This window comes from Ursus maritimus, unplaced genomic scaffold, assembly GCF_017311325.1.
Source record: "Ursus maritimus isolate PB19 unplaced genomic scaffold, ASM1731132v1 scaffold_14, whole genome shotgun sequence".
Taxonomy (NCBI): Eukaryota; Metazoa; Chordata; class Mammalia; order Carnivora; family Ursidae; genus Ursus; species Ursus maritimus.
In genome coordinates this window covers 18,962,386-18,982,219 of record NW_024423786.1, presented here as the reverse complement: position 1 = coordinate 18,982,219, position 19,834 = coordinate 18,962,386, and the positions used below count along the sequence as shown (strand labels likewise).

General features: G+C 35.4%; 1 protein-coding gene across 6 annotated transcripts in view; it reads left to right on the top strand.

Moving 5' to 3' along the window:
• Positions 1-19,834, top strand: part of PPP4R2 (protein phosphatase 4 regulatory subunit 2) — a 52,563-nt gene that overhangs the window by 17,458 nt on the left and 15,271 nt on the right. For 3 of the 6 annotated variants that reach the window (XM_040628544.1, XM_040628543.1, XM_040628542.1), the window contains exon 3: positions 17,622-17,792. The exons of the other annotated variants lie outside the window; for them this stretch is intronic. In XM_040628544.1, coding sequence (XP_040484478.1) covers positions 17,622-17,792 — 171 coding nt within the window. The remainder of the gene's footprint in view (positions 1-17,621; positions 17,793-19,834) is intronic. 6 annotated transcript variants of the gene reach the window in all.

Below are 19,834 nucleotides of genomic sequence, written 5' to 3'. Positions count from 1 at the left end.
TGAATATGCAGTGCTCTATTTTGCTAGTATTAAATTCTAATAGCATCTTTCTGTTGGTTGCCTCTGATAGTCTTCCTCATGGCATAACCTCCCCTTGTCTTTTAAGATTGTTCAGATAGCTCTATTCAAATACATAGTAATCTGCTGAAAAGCTTTCTCAGATCCCCTTTTCTTAATAGAAACCACCATATTTCTGACATGCATTGATCGCATCTTTTATTGCAGCTGTTTGCTTACTAATCTGTTTCTGCTTGTGGTTTCCCAAGCGTTGAGGGGGCTGAAATTGCCTTGCTGAGAATGTGACGTGAAGTAGAAAGCTGGATTAAATATGTAAATGGAAGAAAAAGTAAAATCTTGTCTTCATCTGTTAAAGAAGTATTCTTTCTAACTTTAGAAAATAATAGAAACTACTGTGTCCAAATCTCGAGATGTGTATGTGAGAGAGAGGGAGGAAGGGAGGGAGAGAGAGAGGAACTTGGTTTCTCTTCTCTTTCAGTTTCCCTATGTCTAGATTCTGTTTATCCTTTGGTGACTCTGCTTGTGTCTAAGCCTTTCCAGATGTTCAAACAATATAGTAACTTTACCTTCATAAATTTCCATTTATTGTTTTCTGTTCTGTGTTATGGGTATTTTAATACAACAATTATTTCTCTACCAAGCTGGGCTCTTTAGAGGTCATAATTTGGTTTTTGATCTTTATATACTTCTGTAGTATATGTCACTGTTTCTTCAGTAGTTGATTTGCTGTCTTATCTTACGTCACAATAACAAAATACCATAGATTGGATGGCTTCAACAACAGAAATTATTTTCTCATAGTTATGGAGGCCAGATGTCTGAAATCAGGGTGCCAGCATGTTTGGGCTATGGTGAGGACTCTCTTCCTGGTTTGCAGAAGGCCACCTTCTTGCTCTGTCCTCACATGGCAAGGGGAAAGGAGAGAAGAGGGTGGGTGTGTGAGGGAGGTGAAATAGAGAAACATCAAGCAACCTCTGTTTCTGGTGTCTCTAATAAGGACATTAATTCCATCATTAGGGCCCCACCCCCATGATCTCATCTATACCTAATTGCCTCCCAAAGACCTCATCTCCAAATACTGTAATTTTATGTGTTAGAGCTTCAACATAAAAATTTTGGGAGAACACATTCAGTCCATCACATTTGCAACTGATTTGTGCAATTAGTACATCTTTCTTTTTATATTACTGATTAGATTCAGGTATGCAGATATATTCTTGAAATTTTTGAATTTCATTGAGTTTTGTGAAGTAAATATTTTAGGTGTACTCTGTTTAAAGGAAAACAGGGAAGAAAAGGGGCTGGGATTTATTGAAAGCTTACTACATGGTAATTCATATTATATTCTACATAAGATGTGCTGGTGTGAAATTTTCTGAATGTCGAAGTTCCTTTTGTTACCTTCTTCTTACCGCTTAATTTTTGTGTAATTTTTGATTGTGCATTGTTTGCTTATGTTCCTTCATTCCTTCACACCTCTTAAGATGTTACTTAAGTCAGCAGATATTTGTTAAGCATATATTCTGTGCCAGGTTCTGTGCTAGCTGCTGGGAATGCAGTGGTGAGGAAACAAACCATAGTTGCTTATAGTATTTATTATTTTAGCATTACAGTATTATATTTCATATGATATTTTGCTTTCTGCTTTTTTCAGTATTCACCTGTATCAAATATGTTATCTTCATTTTTAAAATTAGGGTGGGGGGAACTTTAAGTGTAGTTCCTTTAGAGAGTAATTTTTTTTCACTTGACCCTTAAATTATCATATGCTATGAGCCTAAGACTAATCAGGTATAGAAGGGGTAAACCAATAATAATAATAGTTTTTGTCATAGAGTTCTGATTTTAGATTTTGGGTAGGGAGAGAAAAGCTTTAGTTTCAGGAGATAATAGCCTTATAATGTATCAAGTGCTATAGAGTTTGGCTAGATTAGATGGGAATAAAATTGAAATTGCTTTACATTTCTGCTTTTCAGATTTTTTCTGCTGTGTGTGTGTGTGTGTGTGTATAAATTCCAGATATTTCTAAAAATTTTGACATCACAAATTTTATTAAAATTAAGGTTTGCGGCGCCTGGATGATTCAGTCGGTTGAGTGTCTGACTCTTGATTTTAGCTCAGGTCATGATCTCAGGGGTTCTGAGGTGGAGCCCTGCATCAGAAGCTACACTTCAGGCTCAGCACTCAGCACAGAGTCTGTTTAGGATTCTCTTCCTCACCTTCTGCCCCTCCCCCTGTTTGCATGCTCTCCTGCCCTTGCTCCCCCCCGCCTGAAATAACTAAATAAAATCTTTAAAAAAAGAAAAAAGAGAAAAGTTTAACCCCCGAGTTAAAAAAAGACATTTTTAAATTAAAATTAAGATAAATTTTCTTCGTTGGCATATGTTTTTCCTATGTTTTAATAGCTCTGAAGAATGTCTTTCAAATATCAGTAGTGGTCTAGAATTCTTAAAATATTGGAGAGTCTTACAGTTGATCCTGATTTAGATTTGATGAATATGGTGCTATTAGCTCTTTGAAGTTTTAGCACATATTTAAGTATTAGATGGCTAGTACAGTTTGGAAATATTGTTCATTCTTGAAGGAAAGGCTTCTGAGTATTCAGTGTAAGATTGACTTAATTATTGGCATATTTCAGATCAAAAGTTTTAAGAAACATAAGTATATTTTTATATTTAGTTAGTAGTCTTCAAAAGTTGTTCAGATCATTACAAGAATTGTGGATAAAAAATCGTATCCTTGTGATTCTTAAAGATTTTGCTTTTTAAAAAGTTATAGTTGAACAGTACAAAACTTGAAGTTACAGAATCATGTTAATGGGATGAAGTTTTCTAAGTGTGCTCATTTTTTAAATTACTGAATTTCTTACTGACGTGTGGCCGGGTATTTAAAATTATTTTTTATTATAAAAGTAGGATACCTATGTAAAACTATTTGAACAATGTAGTTTTTCATAGAAGAAAGAAATGACAGTTTCTCCATTTGTATGCCCCAGAATTTGCTGAAATTTCATATTCATTCAGTAGAATACAAAGTGGAAGTGAGAATTTAGTTAGTAGCTTAAAAAAAAAAAAAAGCCACCAGGAAAGACTAAAACATACTCGAGCAAACCTTTGTGTTCTAAGGAATCAAATTCATATTTTTCAGGAATAGTTGAAAAAGAAATGCCAGTAGCCCTTTAAAAATACTATTTGGATCAGCGTTGCTTTCTAGTATTCAGTTTAATATTTTTATTTATCTATAAGAGAATTTCACCATCAGTAACTTCATTTTTCTTAATTTATAATTTCTCTGACTTTTAAGCAGTTACCTTTTTAAATATTTTCTATTTTTTATATTCCCATTGAAAAGAACTTCATAGATATTATTGGCTGAAATATACAACCTTCTTATCAATTCATAAATATATACATTTATAAATTCAGATCTAATTTCTGATCTAGGAAAATCAAGGTTTTTGAAGACCTTGGATATTTGTATTGGAAAAAGATAAAACTGTAGTCAAGGGAGAAGGTGCTAATAAAGAAGAAAATAGCAATAAAGTTACTTTATAGTAGTGATCTGTCATAAAGAGATTGTCAGCGCATATAACAATGTATAGGGTCTTTGACATTCTGGAGAATTACATGCAGAGAACAAAACTAAAACCCAGAATCTCTGAATACAGTGGGTAGTCTGCTAGACTGAATGTTCAGTAGGCTCATTTGGGAATGTCCACTTAGACTTGAATTAATTTAATAGTGTCATAGCATTTTAAATATTAAAATATAGGAAGTGAACTTTTACGTTGTAATTTGAAAATCCAGAAGAGGCTTTTTTCTCAGCTCAGATTTCTATTTAAAGATAGAGCATTAAATATGTAATCCTCAAAGAATATATGACTTTTTGAAAGGATCAAGTTAATTTAAGGCTTTTTTGCTTGTAAGCAGAACAGACTGATTTTGATTCTCGTAAGCCCCCTCAAAAATGAGAGAAGAGACAGATTTATTGGAAGGATATTGAGGTAGAACTTAGAATCACAGGTTGAGTTAAACTACCAAGCCAAGAATATGAGAATGGGGTACCTCAGGGGCTGGACTGGAAGTTGCTGGATGTTTCCTTTAAAGGGGTGATTTAGTCCAGTAACTTCCGATCTATGTTCTCTCCATATTTCACATTTCAGGGGTGAAATGTCCAATTGGCTGACCCCAGGATTAATCCACTTTTTGCAGGGGAGGGGGCAAGTAATATGGACAGGAAAGAATTGATTCCTGGAGGACCATCTTTGTGTATTACATCCCTTCTAAGAAAGTGGGAACCAGGAGCTGGGGAGCCAACCTCATTGGTATATGCTGTAGCCGGCATATATGCATGCATATACAGCATCCCCAGTTCATACAGGTAAAGTATTAAAATTGTTATCTTAAAACTGTTATGGTTATAACTGTGATTTGCAAGAAAGAATCCCAGTTCTTTTATTGAGAAATTCATTGTTCTTAACATCTCTGAATTGTTGAAATGCTTACAATTTGAAGCATAGCTTTTGCTTAAGTTCCTGTCAAAGTGTTTCCATAGCAAAAGACAGTTCCTTCACCAAAGAAAAAAATCTGTTGCATGATGCTTAGCTTCATGGAACCTCACAAGGGGGAAAAAAAAATCTAGAACCTAGCGACTATGATCTGGGCAGAATATAGTAGTTGCTTTAAGGGAGTAATAAACTGCTTCGGGAGCGTAAGAGAAGAAGTTAATTGCTGAGGATTAGGGAAAGCTTCCTGAGACAGGAGGCTGTTTCGCTTAATCCAGCTAGAGGGAACAGTGAGCTGGAAAGTCAGGAGAAGGTGTGTGGTTATGAAGGTGTATTTGGGATAAATCAGTGTCTTGCTGATACATAGAATTTTGCGTTTAGAAAGATTTTACAAGTTATTGAAAGTTTGTTGTTAGTAGAGAGATACAGCAGAGCTTTGCTTTGGGGAACTGGTGTCTAATTTAGGTGAGCTAGGGAAATCACTTAGGAGGCTATAATGGGAGTTTAGGATGGAAGAAATGAGAACTTGAAATATGACAGTATTAGTGGAAATGGACATGAAGATTCTCAAACGTTGGGGTTACCGTTCTGTAGACATTATCAGTCATTCTCATCTTGCCCGAGTTTCTTTGTAGGCTTTTCTGAATTAGTTCCTAAACTGCAGTTTACTTTTTCTGTTTAGTCTCTGATCTGTTATTAGCAGTGCTCCTGCTACAATGTAACTGTCATGTTATTCCCCGATTAAAATTTTTTTTAAAAGATTTTATTTATTTATTTAACACAGATAGAGACAGCCAGCGAGAGAGGGAACACAAGCAGGGGGAGTGGGAGAGGAAGAAGCAGGCTCATAGCGGAGGAGCCTGATGTGGGGCTCGATCCCATAACGCTGGGATCACGCCCTGAGCCGAAGGCACATGCTTAACTGCTGTGCCACCCAGGCGCCCCGCAATTAAAATTTTTATGCACCCTCCTCCTTGCTTAATTTAAAATTTAAAATCTTTATCAAGATGTTTTAAGATGTATATGATTGTGTCTCTGCTTAACTTGCTATTCCCCAATTTGCTCCCTTTGTTTTTTTCTGCCTTCCTAACTACTCAAAAGTTCTGTGGTGGATCCTGCTCTCATCTCAGTGACTTTGCACATACTGTTCCCCTCTGCCTGGAACAGGGACCTCTCTTTTCCTTTGCGCTCATCTTTTTAAGATACATACAGAAGTCTGCATGTAGGCAAGTCTTAGCCCAATAAGTAGAGTACTTTATGATTGCTTCCATCGTTTATGTGTAGATTTTGTTACTCTTTTTTGTTTAGATTGTGAATTCCCTGAAGGCAGGTAGACTCTTGGATCTTTTCCTATTACGGAGTAGCTTAGGAGATGCATGTTTGCCCGCCCTTCCTTCCTTCCTTCTTCCTTCCCTCCCTCCCTGCCTTAACTAGATGTCATGACTTTCTAAGAGTATGGATTCTGAATCCACAATGCTTAGGTTAAAATCCTGGCTCTGCCACTTACTAGTTGCGCAACCATGGGCAGGTTATTTAACCTCTGTTTCTTAGTTGCTTACTGATAAGATTGGTGAAATAATGCTGCCTAACTCATAGGGTGGTTGTGAGGGTTGAATTAATATGTCCAAAGGGCTGAGACTAGTGTCTTACATTAGTGGTTATGTGTTTGCTCCTATTTCTGTTATGCATTGCAGTTTAAATATGAATCTGTATTCCTTTTGCAAAAAGTTGCACATATAGTACTTCCTAAATCTGTTTATAAAGTGGTATATTCCTGATTTTTTTTTTCTACTGTAGTTGGGTTGTATTATTCCACCAAATCAGGCTTCAAGATATTCACCAAATAATTAATGAGCACTTCGTGTTTGTCAGACATATTCATGGTAGTTGTGATACACGTGTGTGTGTGTGTGTGTGTGGACAAATATGTGGGCAGGTAGTAAATGTAATAAATTATATATTATGTTTCTTGATTGTAAGGGCAATGGAAAAATATGAAGGGTAGGGAAAGTGAGTGTTAAAGTTGGAGAGGAACTTGTGATTTTAAATACTGTGGTCATATTAAGCCTTACATAGTAGAAGAGCATTTCAGGTAGAGGAATCTTCCTGCACAGAAGTACTTAAGTAAGAATGTGTCCTGCCTTTTCACAGACTAACAAACAAGGAGGTCACTGTGGCTGCAGTAGACTGACCATGGAGAGGAGGTCAGAGAGGTAAAGGGGATTGGAGTTAGCTTTTGTAAGGCATTGTGGACCATTGTAAGGACTTTAAGGGCTTTACTCTGATTGAAGTTGGGAGCCAGTATGGAGTTTGGAGTAGGGAAGTGACATTATCTGACTTAAGTGTTAAGAGGGTGTTTTAGAAATAGCTGTGCTGAAAATGTGCTTTACGTAAAATAAGCTAGAAGCAGGTTGTTGAAGATGAAGGTAATGATATTATTGAAGAATGATAGTGGCTCAGGTAGCTGGAGGTGGTGAGGATTAGTCATATTCTTTATATATTTTGAAGGTACAACTGACAGGATTTCCTGTAAATAGGCTGTGGTGTATGAGAGAGAGAATGGAGTCAAGAATGACTCAAGGGTTTTGCCTGAGCAGCTAGAAGATGGAATTTCATCACGTATGCAGTGGGAAAGGTTGTGGCAGGGGCACTTCATAGGAAAGATCAGGAGTTCAGTTTTGGACATGCTGAATTTTATATTGATGTGGAGCAGGTGGTTGGATGGATGATGAATGTGGAGATGGAATTTAAAATCTCCAGACTGGATGAGATCCCCAAGTGTGGGCAGAGAAGAGATATTCTGAGCTTTGGATCGCTCTAGAGGTGAGAAGTTTGGGAAACCTATAAAGAAAAATGAGCAACAAAGGCCGCTGATTTAAAAGAAAATAATTAAGGAAGAATGGTCATCTGTGTGAAATACTCTTTATAGGCTAATTAAGGATGAAGTGTGAAAATTGGTCTTTGGATTTAACAATATGGAAGTCATTGATGACTTTGTTAAGAGCAGATTAATTTCAGTGGTGGGGCTGAAAGCTTGTTTGGAGTGTGTTTGAGAGATAACAGGAGGGAGACAACTCTTTTAAGGAATTTTCCTGCCAACGACAGCAAATAAATAATGTAGGGGATAGGAGGGCAAGTGGAAATTTTTGAGATGAGAGAAATATGGACATACTTGCGTGGTAATGGAAATGATCCATTAGAGATTAAAAAGTAGATGTAGATGTAGTTGACAGGAGAAAGGGGAGAATTACACAAGTGATGCTCCTGAGTAGGTGCACAGAAGGAGAGAATCTGGTATGTGAAGGGATGAGAAAATGAATAGTTCATCTGTGATTACCAGTGGGAATTCCGGGTGTGTACGCGATCCTGCTAGTAGATGGGTAAATGTGGTGCAACTGTGGAGATTCTTCACTGCTTCAGTTTTGTAAGTGAAGCAGGAAGCAGAGTCATTGAGTGTGATGTTGAGGAAGAACATGATGTTGAACAGGTTGACGAGGATGACACAAAATAGTTATCTTCAAGAGCTTGAGAGTGAATAAACTGGGGGAATTTATTACCTGTCAGATTAATAGTGTACTTGAGTCCAGTTGGCATGGTGGTGCATTTTTCCATAACTTTAGTGTTCCTCTTCCTGGGCACAGATTTGGTGGGGATTATATTTAACCAGTGTAGTTGATTTTGTGAGTACAGTGAAGGCAAAGAGGGACTAGAGAGTCAACTGTATGCATGGGGGTGATTATAATGATTATGAATTTTAATTTAAGCTGGATAATGAAGAGAGTGGATATCAAAGGAGATGAGGCACTGTAAAAAGGTAGGAGTATCAATGCATTGGAGATCCTGGTGGAGTCAAAGAATTTTTGGAGCAAGTGCAATAATATATTTTCTACTTCATCAAGAACTGTAAAAAATATAACTAAGGTTTGACAAAACTAGGTGATAAATAGGTGTCTTTTCCTAGTCTCTCTTCTTATCTGTTAGCTGCAATACCTCATGTATTTTTTTTTTTTTGAAGGTAATAGTTTTGTTAGTGGTGGAGGGAGGAATATTGGGTAAAAGATTTTCTCCTCTCTAATGAGGGGAATAGTTAAAGAAGTACTCTTAGACCAGAGAGATAGCCTGAAATTCTTACAGTCTGTGGTGTGACAGTACAGAAGATCAGCCCAAGCATTTTAGTATGGTCTAACAGAGGTCTTGCTCACTGTTCTAATTCTTTTCTTGGTAATGCCACCTGGAAAGCTGTCTGCATAGTTAGTTCTACTGTAATATTCTCAGATGTTCTCCCTGTCCTGAGTTTCTTGAGGAAAAACAACCATTGAGTGCTTTCTTAGTGTGAGTTACTTTGCTAACAAGCACTCTGCTTATACTAATGTTAATCCTCACAATTCTGTGAAGTAGGTACAGTTATTTCCATTTTATAGATGGGGAAACAAAGGAGGGACTATTTTAGATAATCTTAGATGAGAAATGAAAAAGTGGCTGAGCTGAAATTTGAACTCAGCCAAGCTTCCAGTTTATTTTCTTGGTTTCATCACATATAGAGGGACATTCTCAGGAAGGGCTCTCCATTTCATTGTTCATGTGTTTGTTTTCCACACGTTCAGACAGTTCATGAACCAGAGTATAAATTTTCCTTGTAGTAGATGCTGTGCTTTTAATGATACGTTTTTCTTCCTTTTGAGAGTGTAGATACAGAAAAATGCTTCTTAAGTAATTATGTCTTTAATTAGTAATTTTAGAGTAGCATGTAACTCTGGGGCATACTTCAAAATATGAATAAAAACAATCTGTATATGACATAGCAGAAAACAGACATATACTAGTCTACTAAAAGCCATTATTGCAAATACTATTAGACTCTTTGAGCCTTGTTTTCAAACTCAGGATTCTCCACGATGAACCCTGTGTACTAAAGTGTACAGTAATCTCCCATCACCTGTGAATGTGTAAACTCATTTTTATATTTCAATAACAGAAACTGTAAAGCCTTCATCATTTACATACAAACCTTTCAGTCTCCTTAAAAAGAAAACCCGGGGTGCCTGGGTGCCTCAGTCAGTTAAGCATCGGACTGTTGATCTCAGCTCAGGTACTGATTTCAAGGTCATGAGTTTAAGCCCCACATTGGACTTCAACCTGGGCATAGAACCTACTAAAAGAAAAAGAAAAAAACACCCCAACAATTGCTGATTTCTTTGCTTTGCACCACATGAGTTTGCCTCTGGGTCAGTGTGGAAAGACTTTTGTTGTTTTTACCTCCACCTTTCTCAGTACACAAGATTACACCTGAGAAAAAAATTTAAGGTTACATCTCCACAACACATTTTCCTGTACAGTTGAAGATGATTTGTGAGATAGACTTTAATGTGAATGAGTGTTTTATTTATTTTTTAATGAATCTTCTGCATTTTAGAATTTTTCTGCCATTAAAAAATGTATATGCATATTATTTTATTCTTCAAATTTTGTGAGACTTTGATCTGGCAGTTGTCATTTTCCCAACCTTGCTAATTTTCAGGAACCAGTGTAATCCTCAACAAAAGGTATTGTGTATTGCCGTGGTACTCGATGTGTATGGGGGGCAGCAGTTTTCCCCCAAGGGTTCATTTGTTACTTTCTGGAGATATTTTTGGTTGTCACCACTCTGGATGGGAGGGCTACTGGCATCAAGTTGTAGAGGCCAGGGACTTTGCTAAACATCCCACAATGTACAGGACATTCCATCATAACATAGAACTCTGTAGCCGAAAATGTCAATAATGGTTGGGAAATTTGTCCCTTTTAAGCTTCTACTTTTAGGTCCTGTACTTTTCCACTTTGTTTTTCCATATTCTACTCATTCTTCTACAGGTCCAGCTTGCAGTCCTGCTTTGTCCTGAAGCCTTTCCTAGATTGCTCTAAGCCTACATTTCATATTTCCTTTCTCTAGGTTCTGTTGTACCATCACTAAATCTCTACAACTCATGGTTTAAGATGTTTTATTTGTTTGTTTATTGTCTTCGTATCTTGTTTTCTAAACTAATTTTATTAGTGGAGGAGGATCAGTGTTGTATTTCTTCTGAGTTTTCTAACTGCTGTTGACCCTGATGTGTAGGGTGAGTTGGTAGAATGCAAAAAGGGCCCAGGGCCTACCCAGGCTCTGGTAAACGTGACAATGAAGGAATGGACCGATGCCTGTTGATGGAAATTTGGAATTGGTATCATATGGATTGTGGGGAAAGTGATAGCAGTAGTGGTGAAAGTGGTAAGAAGAGCTGTTCGGCAGAATAGATCCACCTCAGCCATTAAGCTAGTGCTATTAAAAAACTCCGGTACCCTCTGAGTTCTGAACTGGTTGTTTGCCTTCAACCTGAGCCTTAGTGTTAGAGGAGATGTATCTTTGGTTCAGCTGTTTATGGGGGACAGAAGAGCTCATGTTGGTATATTAATTTTAGAAAGAGTTTCAGTAAGGGGCCAAAGTTTAGCTAAGACTTAAGCATAAATCAGGCTCACACTGTTTCTTCAACTTTTTGCTTTAATTGGTAGGGAGAAGTGGGTGAGTAGAGAAAAGTAACTTGACTCTTCAGCCGTGTTAGAATCCTTACCGTGAATATATAAGTTGCCAAAGAAGAAACCCAAGTTCATGCTGAGGTATTATCTGAACGTTTGTGTTACCTCTTGAAGCTTTTCTTTTCCATCGGATTGGATCCTTGATATGTACAACTATCAGGAGATATTTTAGTACTCTTACTTTGAAAAATTCACTCTCAGTATTTGTATGAGAACTTTATTGCTTTGAAGCAGATAAATACCATGCCATCCTCAGATACGAGTTTCTGAGCAAGAAAATGTGTTAACCTTTCCAGGGAATTTCAAAATCGGAGAAATTAGATAAAAATTTTAGTGTCACTTCAACATTTTTGTAAAAACAATTGCTGTATTTTTAAACAATCAGTACAAAATGGGAATTCAAAAGTTAAGTTCATATTTGTGTCAGATAATAATTTACTTTTTCTATGATACCATAAGAGTAAGAAAAAGACAATTTTAAAGGGAGTGGGGATGGGGTAGCGGTTCTTAATTGGGGACTGTTTTTGTCTGCTGTGTAACATTTGGCAGTGTTTGTAGATGTTTATGGTTGTTACAACTTTTGAGAGAGTGGGGATTGGGCACTACTGACTTCAAGCAGGGATTGCTCAACATCCTGCCCCAGACAGGACATTCCCCTGTTAGAAAGAATTACCAGGCTCACAATGTCAGTGGTGCCAAAGTTGAGGAACCCCAGGATGACAGGATTGTAGAGGACCTTTTCAGACACAAAAGAAATGTCTTGTGACCAGTGAACATAGGTTAAAATATTCAATTTTACTAGCAGTGAATGAAATGCAAATTAAAGTGTTTTTCTACTATTAAATTGTGACAGGAGTTTTGAAAGAATTTAATACTTGAATGAAATAGGTGTTTCTATACTGATGACACTCTAAAGTGGTACAGTATTTCTGAGAGGCTTTTGAAAGTACATATCAGAAGTTGATATTTATATTTTAGACTTAGTAATTCCACTTAAGGAATGAATCTGTCTTGAAGCAATAAACAGATGCATCAAAAGTTTATTAGGATTTTAACCACAGTTATTTTTAATTGTAATCAGCTGGAAGAAAATCTCTTTTTTAAATGGCGGGTATTAAATAACGGTACAACTATATGTGATACAAATTAAAAATCCTACTCTCAGAGACTACTGATCATGTGACAGTACCCATAGTGAATAAGGAGGGAAAGAAAAGGGATATCAAAATAGAATGCCATATTTTAATAAATGAGTAGAATAGAATAAAGTTTAGTGAAAAATACACTAAAATGTATTTTGATGATAATTACCAGGTAGTTCTTAGGCAGTTTTCATTTTGTTTCTATCTGTATTTTCTAATTTTTTATGACTGTACTATTAATATAATCAGAAAAATTATTTTTTACACTTTGGTAAAATTTTGTAGTAGTCCTAATATTTCTTAGGGTATTTTCTGAGTAATTGGTCCTTTCCAATATACCAAGTTTCCTTTTGTGTTGGGTCTATTTCTGGGCTCTCTATGATATATTTTATTTGCTCATTTAATTGATAAAATATGGTATGGTATAATCATGATGAAAAAGGAATATTCTCTTGATTGGGACCCTGCTTACAGAAGTTTTCTGAATTAGTAATTTGTGTTTTAAAGTTCTTAAAAATGCTATCATTGTGTTGTGTAAGCAGTTCAGAGTGTGTTCTTACTTTGCCACGTGTTTTTGCTCATGTAATTCAATATTCAGATTAAATTTACTTGGTTTTACTCTGTCTTGTCATGTAAAAATTCTGACACTATTTTTTTTAAGATTGTATTTATTTGGGGGAGAGAAAGAGATCACAAGCAGGGGGGAGGGGCAGAGGCAGAAGCAGACTCCCTGCTGAGCAGGGATACTGATGTGGGACTTGATCCCAAGACCCTGGGTTCATGACCTGAGCTGGAGGCAGACACCCAACTGACTGAACCACCCAGGCACCCCAAAGTCTGACACTTTAAATTGCCTGATTCGAATAGCTACCTTTTGAGGACTTTATAAACTTGTCATCCGGCCCCCTTAAATTTCTTTTTGTTTTTATTCATTCATTCTTCACATATTCCCCTTTGATATTTGCAAATGGTGTAGTATTTGCTATCCCCTGGAGATAATAGGGCTCTCCTGTGCTCTCTTGTGTTAGCTTCCCACACAGATTTTGTGTGGAAGCCATTGAGGCTGAGAGAAGTAATCTTAATAGAATTTGGAACTGTAAGAGGCAGTAAGTTAAGATGGTGGTCACTGGCCCCTAAAGTGTTCTAGACCCAGCTGAGAAAATAAGGGCTAGATTTTCTGCTCTTGAGCCTCTAAAAAATACCTTTAACCTGTGAACTGTGAGGGAAACATGGTTGTTTTAGTATAGACTTGTAAATTCCTGTGGAGATACAAAGGTCATTGTGTGATATTTCATAGGATATCTTTATTAGTGATATAAGTTGTGCCTTTCTAAAGGAGAAACTGCATAAAAGGAAAGATGGACAGGAAAGAGAAGAAAAAGTGGAGGAAGGTGAAGTTATTTTTAAAAAAATGAACAATTTCGGTAAATTCGTGAGTTAATTTTAAAGCAGATTAAATTAAAAGTATTTTTTGAAAAGTTTTATGTGGAGGAATTGATTTGATTCTAAAGTTGAAAATTATGTTTTATGAGCATCTTTGTGGAATAATTTTATTTGAAAAATAAGGGTTTTTGGTTCATTTTTAGTTTCTACTCAACCAATGAGTACATTCCTAAGAAAATATTTTTTTGTTGCCAAATTCTTAGTTGATTTGCTCATGGCCTGTTCTTGTGTTCAAATTATATAATATTCAGGGAAGCATTTTCTGTTTTTGGTTTTATCACATAGTGGTAGTGTAACAAAAAGCTTCATCTTTCATATTTTTGTAGAAGTGGTTTTTTATCTATGTATGGTGTAGTGACTTCTGAATTGCATCTCTTGGATCAGAGTTACTCTGCTTTTGATACCTTTGAAACTTAAAATACAATGTGTACAAAATTCATTTTAGTTTATGCGACTTAATTCCTGTCTGACAAGTTAATATAGTCTTTGAAGCTCCCTGTTTGCTTACCTAGGCTCTATCTTTTCTTCTCTAGCTAATTCCTGTTAATGTGTGTGGCTGTTGTGTGTGTGTGTGTGTGTGTGTGTGTTTGTGGGTTTTTTGTTTTTGATAGCGTGGGTGGATTAGAAAGTAGTTAATGGAAAGATAGGGAAAAGCTTCTATGTGTGTAGAAATCCTAAGTTGTAAAACAGATTATTACTTAGTGGTGTGTTTTAGTTGAATGCCTTTGGGGAGTCCAGTGAAATTTAGAGATAAATTTTAGTAACCATTGGCAATTGTATGTTAACCAGAAATTAGTAAGAGGCCTGTCAGAAGTTATAATGTGCTGCCTCTGCTCACAAAACCTTCCCAAAATAAACCAGGGAATGGAAGGAAGAGGTGATCATGCAAATAGCTTTTGATAATCATCCTCTCTAAAATTTTTTGATATTAATAAAATTTATATACCATATAATTTATTCATTTAATAGAATGGAATTGTCAAGTCACATGTTAACTCTGTGTTTAACTTAGAGGTACTGCCAGACTATTTTCCCACAGTGGCTACACCATTTTGCATTCCCATCAACAGTGTGTAAGATTTCCAGTTTCCCTGCATCCTCCCCAACACTTGTTATTGTCGCATCTTTTTGATTATAGCCACCTTAGTGGATGTGAAATGGTATCCTGTGAAATCTGGTTTTGATTTGTGTTTCCTTAATGGATAATAATGGTAAGCGTCTTTTAATGTGTCCATTGGCCCTTTATCTTCTTTGGAGAAATGCCTATTTGAATCTTTTGTCCAATTTTCAACACTTTTCTGTTGGGGTAAAATATACATAACAAATCCTGATATTTTAAGTGTAACTCCATGACATTAAGTACATTCACAGTCTTGTGCCACCATCATCACTATCCATCTCCAGGCCTTTTTTCATCTTCCCAAACTGAAACTCTGAACCCATTAAAAAGTAACACCTCATCCTTCCCTTCCCCCCAGGCCCTGGCTGGTGCCTTTCTGCTCCTTGCCTCTGATTCTATTTTAGATACCTTTAGATACCTCATGTAAGTGAAATCATAAAATTTGTTCTTTTGTGTGTGGCTTATTTCACTTAGCATATTGTGTTCAGGATTATTCAGAGTTGTAGCATCTGCCAGAATTTCCATTTTAAGCCCTAACAATATCCCATTGCATGTATAGCTACCACATTATTTATCTATGCATCTGTTGATTGATGATATTTTCCACCTCTTGGCTATTGTGAGTAATACTGCTTTGTGAATTGGTGTACACGTGTCTGATTGAGTCCTTGCTTTCACATGTTTTAGGTATTTACCTAGAAATGGAATCGCTGGATCATCTGGTAATTCTTTGTTTTTGTTTTGTTTTTTTGAGGAACCACCACACTTTTCCATAGTGGCTGCATCATTTTGCATGCTCACCAGCCAGTGCACAGAGTTCCAATTTCTCTACATCTTTGGCCACCAGTTACTTGTTATTTCCTGATTTTTTTTTTTTTTTTGATAGCAGCCAACCTAATGGATGTGAAGTTCCATCACGTTGTTGTTTTGATGTATGTTATCGTAATGGTCAGTGATGTTGAGCATCTTTCTATGTGCTTATTAGTCATTTGTATATCTTTGGAGAAATGTCTATTCAGCTACTTTGCCCATTTTTTTATTGGGTTGTGTCCTGTGCCCTCCTCTGTCCTTGCTTACTTGTAGGAGTTCTTTTTATCTTCTGGTTATTAACACCTTATCAGACCGATGATTTGCAAGTATTTCTTCCATTCTGTGGATTTCCTTTTCACTTGTTGATAATGACCTTTGAGACACAAAGTTTTTGATTTTGATGTAGTCAGTCTTTTTTTTTTTTTCTTTCTTTTTTTTTTTTTTTTTGGTGTCACCCAATACTGTTTATGTAGACAATGACTGATTTCTGAAATGTCTTGGGAATGTATCAGGAGCCTTCTAGGCTCATACTGAAAAACATTTTCTAGAATTTTCACTTTCTGTTTCGAAGTTCAGATTTTATCGTTGGCCACAAGTATTTTAGTTATTTCTCTTGAAGTCCTTTGTTTTTGAGAAAATGTCTACCAAATTCTCTTGGTCTGTAAAAGTCTTGTTTGACAGTCCTTTCAAGTCAAAATGGCCTTCTAAGATAGCAGCTAGTTCAGCTGGCAACAGTATTCCACTGTTGTTCCTTGAGATGTGTATAGTATTTTGATACGTTTTTCATGTATTCATCTCATTTTGTTACACAGAATATTAAGAAGATGCATATTCAGAGGTTGAAAACTAATAAAATTAGTAATTTTTTTGTTTTATTAAACTTTAAATGAAATGGTTTTTTGTTTTACTGTGAATTTGTGGTGGGTGAGGAAGGTGATGACTGCTACTAGTAGATAGGAGTTGGAACTTTTGCCTTGATTTCTGCTAAGTGTCTTCATTTTCCTCGTTGCTCTTCTTGCGCTGTCAGGACAAATATTAACAGTAAAAATGTCAACTCTTATTCTTAGAAAAATGGCTTTGGCCTCTTACACTGCACTTTGAGAACTGCTGCCGTTTTTTGTAGGATTGTGGGAGGGAGAGGAGAGTGCAGATTACCACTTCCCTTATTTTGGTTAAGCAGTCACCTGTGTAAGATTTATCTGCTGCCATTAATGTTTGTCCTTTCTATTTGGGGAAATGGTTGGTGTTCCTGATTTCTTGGATCTTCTGGAAATTAGGCTATTTAGGCAGGTATCGTCACGAATTTTTTTTTTTTTTATATTAGTGGTAAAATACAAGAGGACAGGGATAAAAGATGTTTCTATTAACTTAGTAAATGAATAGATATTAAAAGCACATAAATTATATATTTTTACTTTGCAGATACATGTTGGATAGAACCTGTGATATGTATCTTTTAAGAGACATAAGATCCTGAAAATATTAGCTGAAAGAAAAAGGGAAAATTGCAGTTTATTTTGGTATTTAACATAGGTAGAAGACAAGAAACCTTTATTAGTCTATGTAAGCATTGTAGCTTGGATACTAAGAGCTTCGGGTCTGGAGTCATTCTGACTTGTCTATTTAAAATGTGAACTTGGGGCCAATTTCTAATAACCTTTTTAAGATGCTACAGTTACACCCCCCTGGCTGGTTTGTTAGGAGCAATAGCGTCAAAATAATGTTTTAAAAATGAGACATAATACATAATAGCCTTTCATTTTAAAGATTTTTATCAGAGATTGGGGTTTCATTTGGGTCAGGAGTGGGGAGAATTGGCTGTAACCAGTGTGGAGCTTGTGAGTCAGATTCATCAGGCCTGGTACGTGCTACTGAACAAAGACATTCTCACTGCCTCTTACTTAGATCTTAATTTTATTAGCATCAGTGTTATGGTATACTCTGTATTTGTGCTTTGTGTTCAGGAATTGTAAAGCTACATGTTACTGTGTTTTTTTGGTTTTTTTGTTTTTGTTTTTGTTTTTTTTGCTTATAGGATTCAGTGGTCCCAATTTAAAGGCTATTTTATTTTCAAACTGGAGAAAGTGATGGATGATTTCAGAACTTCAGCTCCTGAACCGAGAGGTCCTCCCAACCCTAATGTCGAATATATTCCCTTTGATGAAATGAAGGAAAGAATACTGAAAATTGTCACTGGATTTAATGGGTATGCACTTAATACTATTTTAAAGGTTTAATTTTTAGCAGAACATTATGGATTTTTATTTAAGCATTGATTATTGACTATCCATTAAATAAGTTCTGTGTCTCTGGTGACATTTAGTAGTTAGTGATTTTTAGCTTACAAGTATTTAAAATAATTACAACGTATTTATTTATGTAATTTATTTATTGAACTTGAATCACCTTTATGGGTATCAGTGGCGTTTGGACTTTAAATGGGTTTGATGGTGGAAACATTCAGGAAATATGTTAGTTTTTTCTTTCCATTTTATATGTGATATTATAAATCTTTATAGTTTGCCTAGAACCTGCATATCATTGAGATGAGTAACATTTTTTTTAAATGAAAAATAATTTCTGAACGTATTCTACTTAGGACTTTCTATTTAAAATTTTTTTTAGAGTTCCCCTTTTACTCCCAAGTAACAAGTAACCATTTTTAGCCCTTTGTAAAACATTGCGTTAAAAGATACACTGCATTAAAATAAACTGCAATTTTAAAAAATGTTGCGCGTCATATTGTGTCATTTTAAATATTTTTCTTTTTAGGACTTTGTATTTATAGGGTTTTCTTTACTGAAGGGAAGAAGTATTTGTGAAGTTGAATTGTTCAGTATTTAGATTGACGTTAGCAATTTGGAGTGTGGGGTGACAGTACCGAATTTAATGAATTGTGGATATGTTAACCATGAATTCATATTTGGGATAGGTTTTATTTGAAAAGGTTTTATTTGTGAGTATTTTTAGGTAGCATAAACAGTCTCATTCTTTTCAGATATTTAAACACATGGGATTTGCAACAAGGTAGTGTAATTCAGTTAATCCTTTGTTTTATATCATGTTTCTGTGCTTTTAAGTTTTGAGTTTTGCTTAAAATAACAAATTCTTAGGCTTTGGTTTTAGGTATGTTACTAAAATACTTTTTTGGGGGTAGAATTTACAGCTTTATCTTTGAGCTGCCTTTGGGGGTTTGGGATGGGAGGGAGACTTATTTTGACTTTTACCCTATTGTACTTTTTTACACTGTACTGAAAATTATTTATCTGCATGCACATATTGCTTTGTCAATAATAGTATTTTTTAAAGGTACATACCCAAAGCCACATACTTTATATTAGAAATATGTTGCATAAGATTTACTCTTGAACTGAATTAATCATTATAAGAATACTTCTTTGGGATATTTATAAATAGTACATAGGTAGTACCTAGACATCATAGCTCGTCTTCTCATTTCAATAAGTTATGGCTACCATTAAAAACTAAGAGTTAAGGTAAAGCAGGTCATATTATGCTACTGCTTTGTGAATGTTAAGCTAATAGACTGGTGATTCTGAATTAGTAATACTATTTTCAGTTCTTTCAAAATTAGGATGCACTAGACAGATACGTAGAATAAATAAAACTGAATATTTAGGATTTCTTAGTCTGTAAAACAGGTTATTCACCTACTTCTGAAAATGATTTGAATGGTCGTTAAATGCATGCCTAAGACATGTAATTGCTTTTAAAATATTTTTTATCTTTGAACCATAAGTATTTTGAACTTATATTGTTTTTGATTTTTCAGAATAGCAGTTTATGAATCCTTTTCCCTAATCAGGCAGGATTGAAGTCTTAATCAGTGATAAATATTTTTCAGTTTTTAATTAACCTTTTTGGTCTTTATTATATTTATAGTAATATATTTATATGATTTATTATGTTATATATTGAAACATGTTTATGATTTTTTTCAATTTTATTTTTATGTTTGAATATAAATCAATTAATTGGTGTTTTAAAAATTTTGCTAAGAGTGGTGGCTATAAGTAGCATTTTGGTCTTTTTCAGCCAGATTGAGAATTTATCCTTTTTAGTATACCTTTCCCACTGTTTATAATAGGTCACCTTTTAAGTTAGAGAAATATTTGTTCATGCTTTTGAAAAGATCCTTAAATGTCATAGGAGTAGTACATAAAAGAAAGTGGGATCATGTCATATGCTAGTTGTATTTTCCTTTTCGAAGAGCTTTGAAATCTCTGT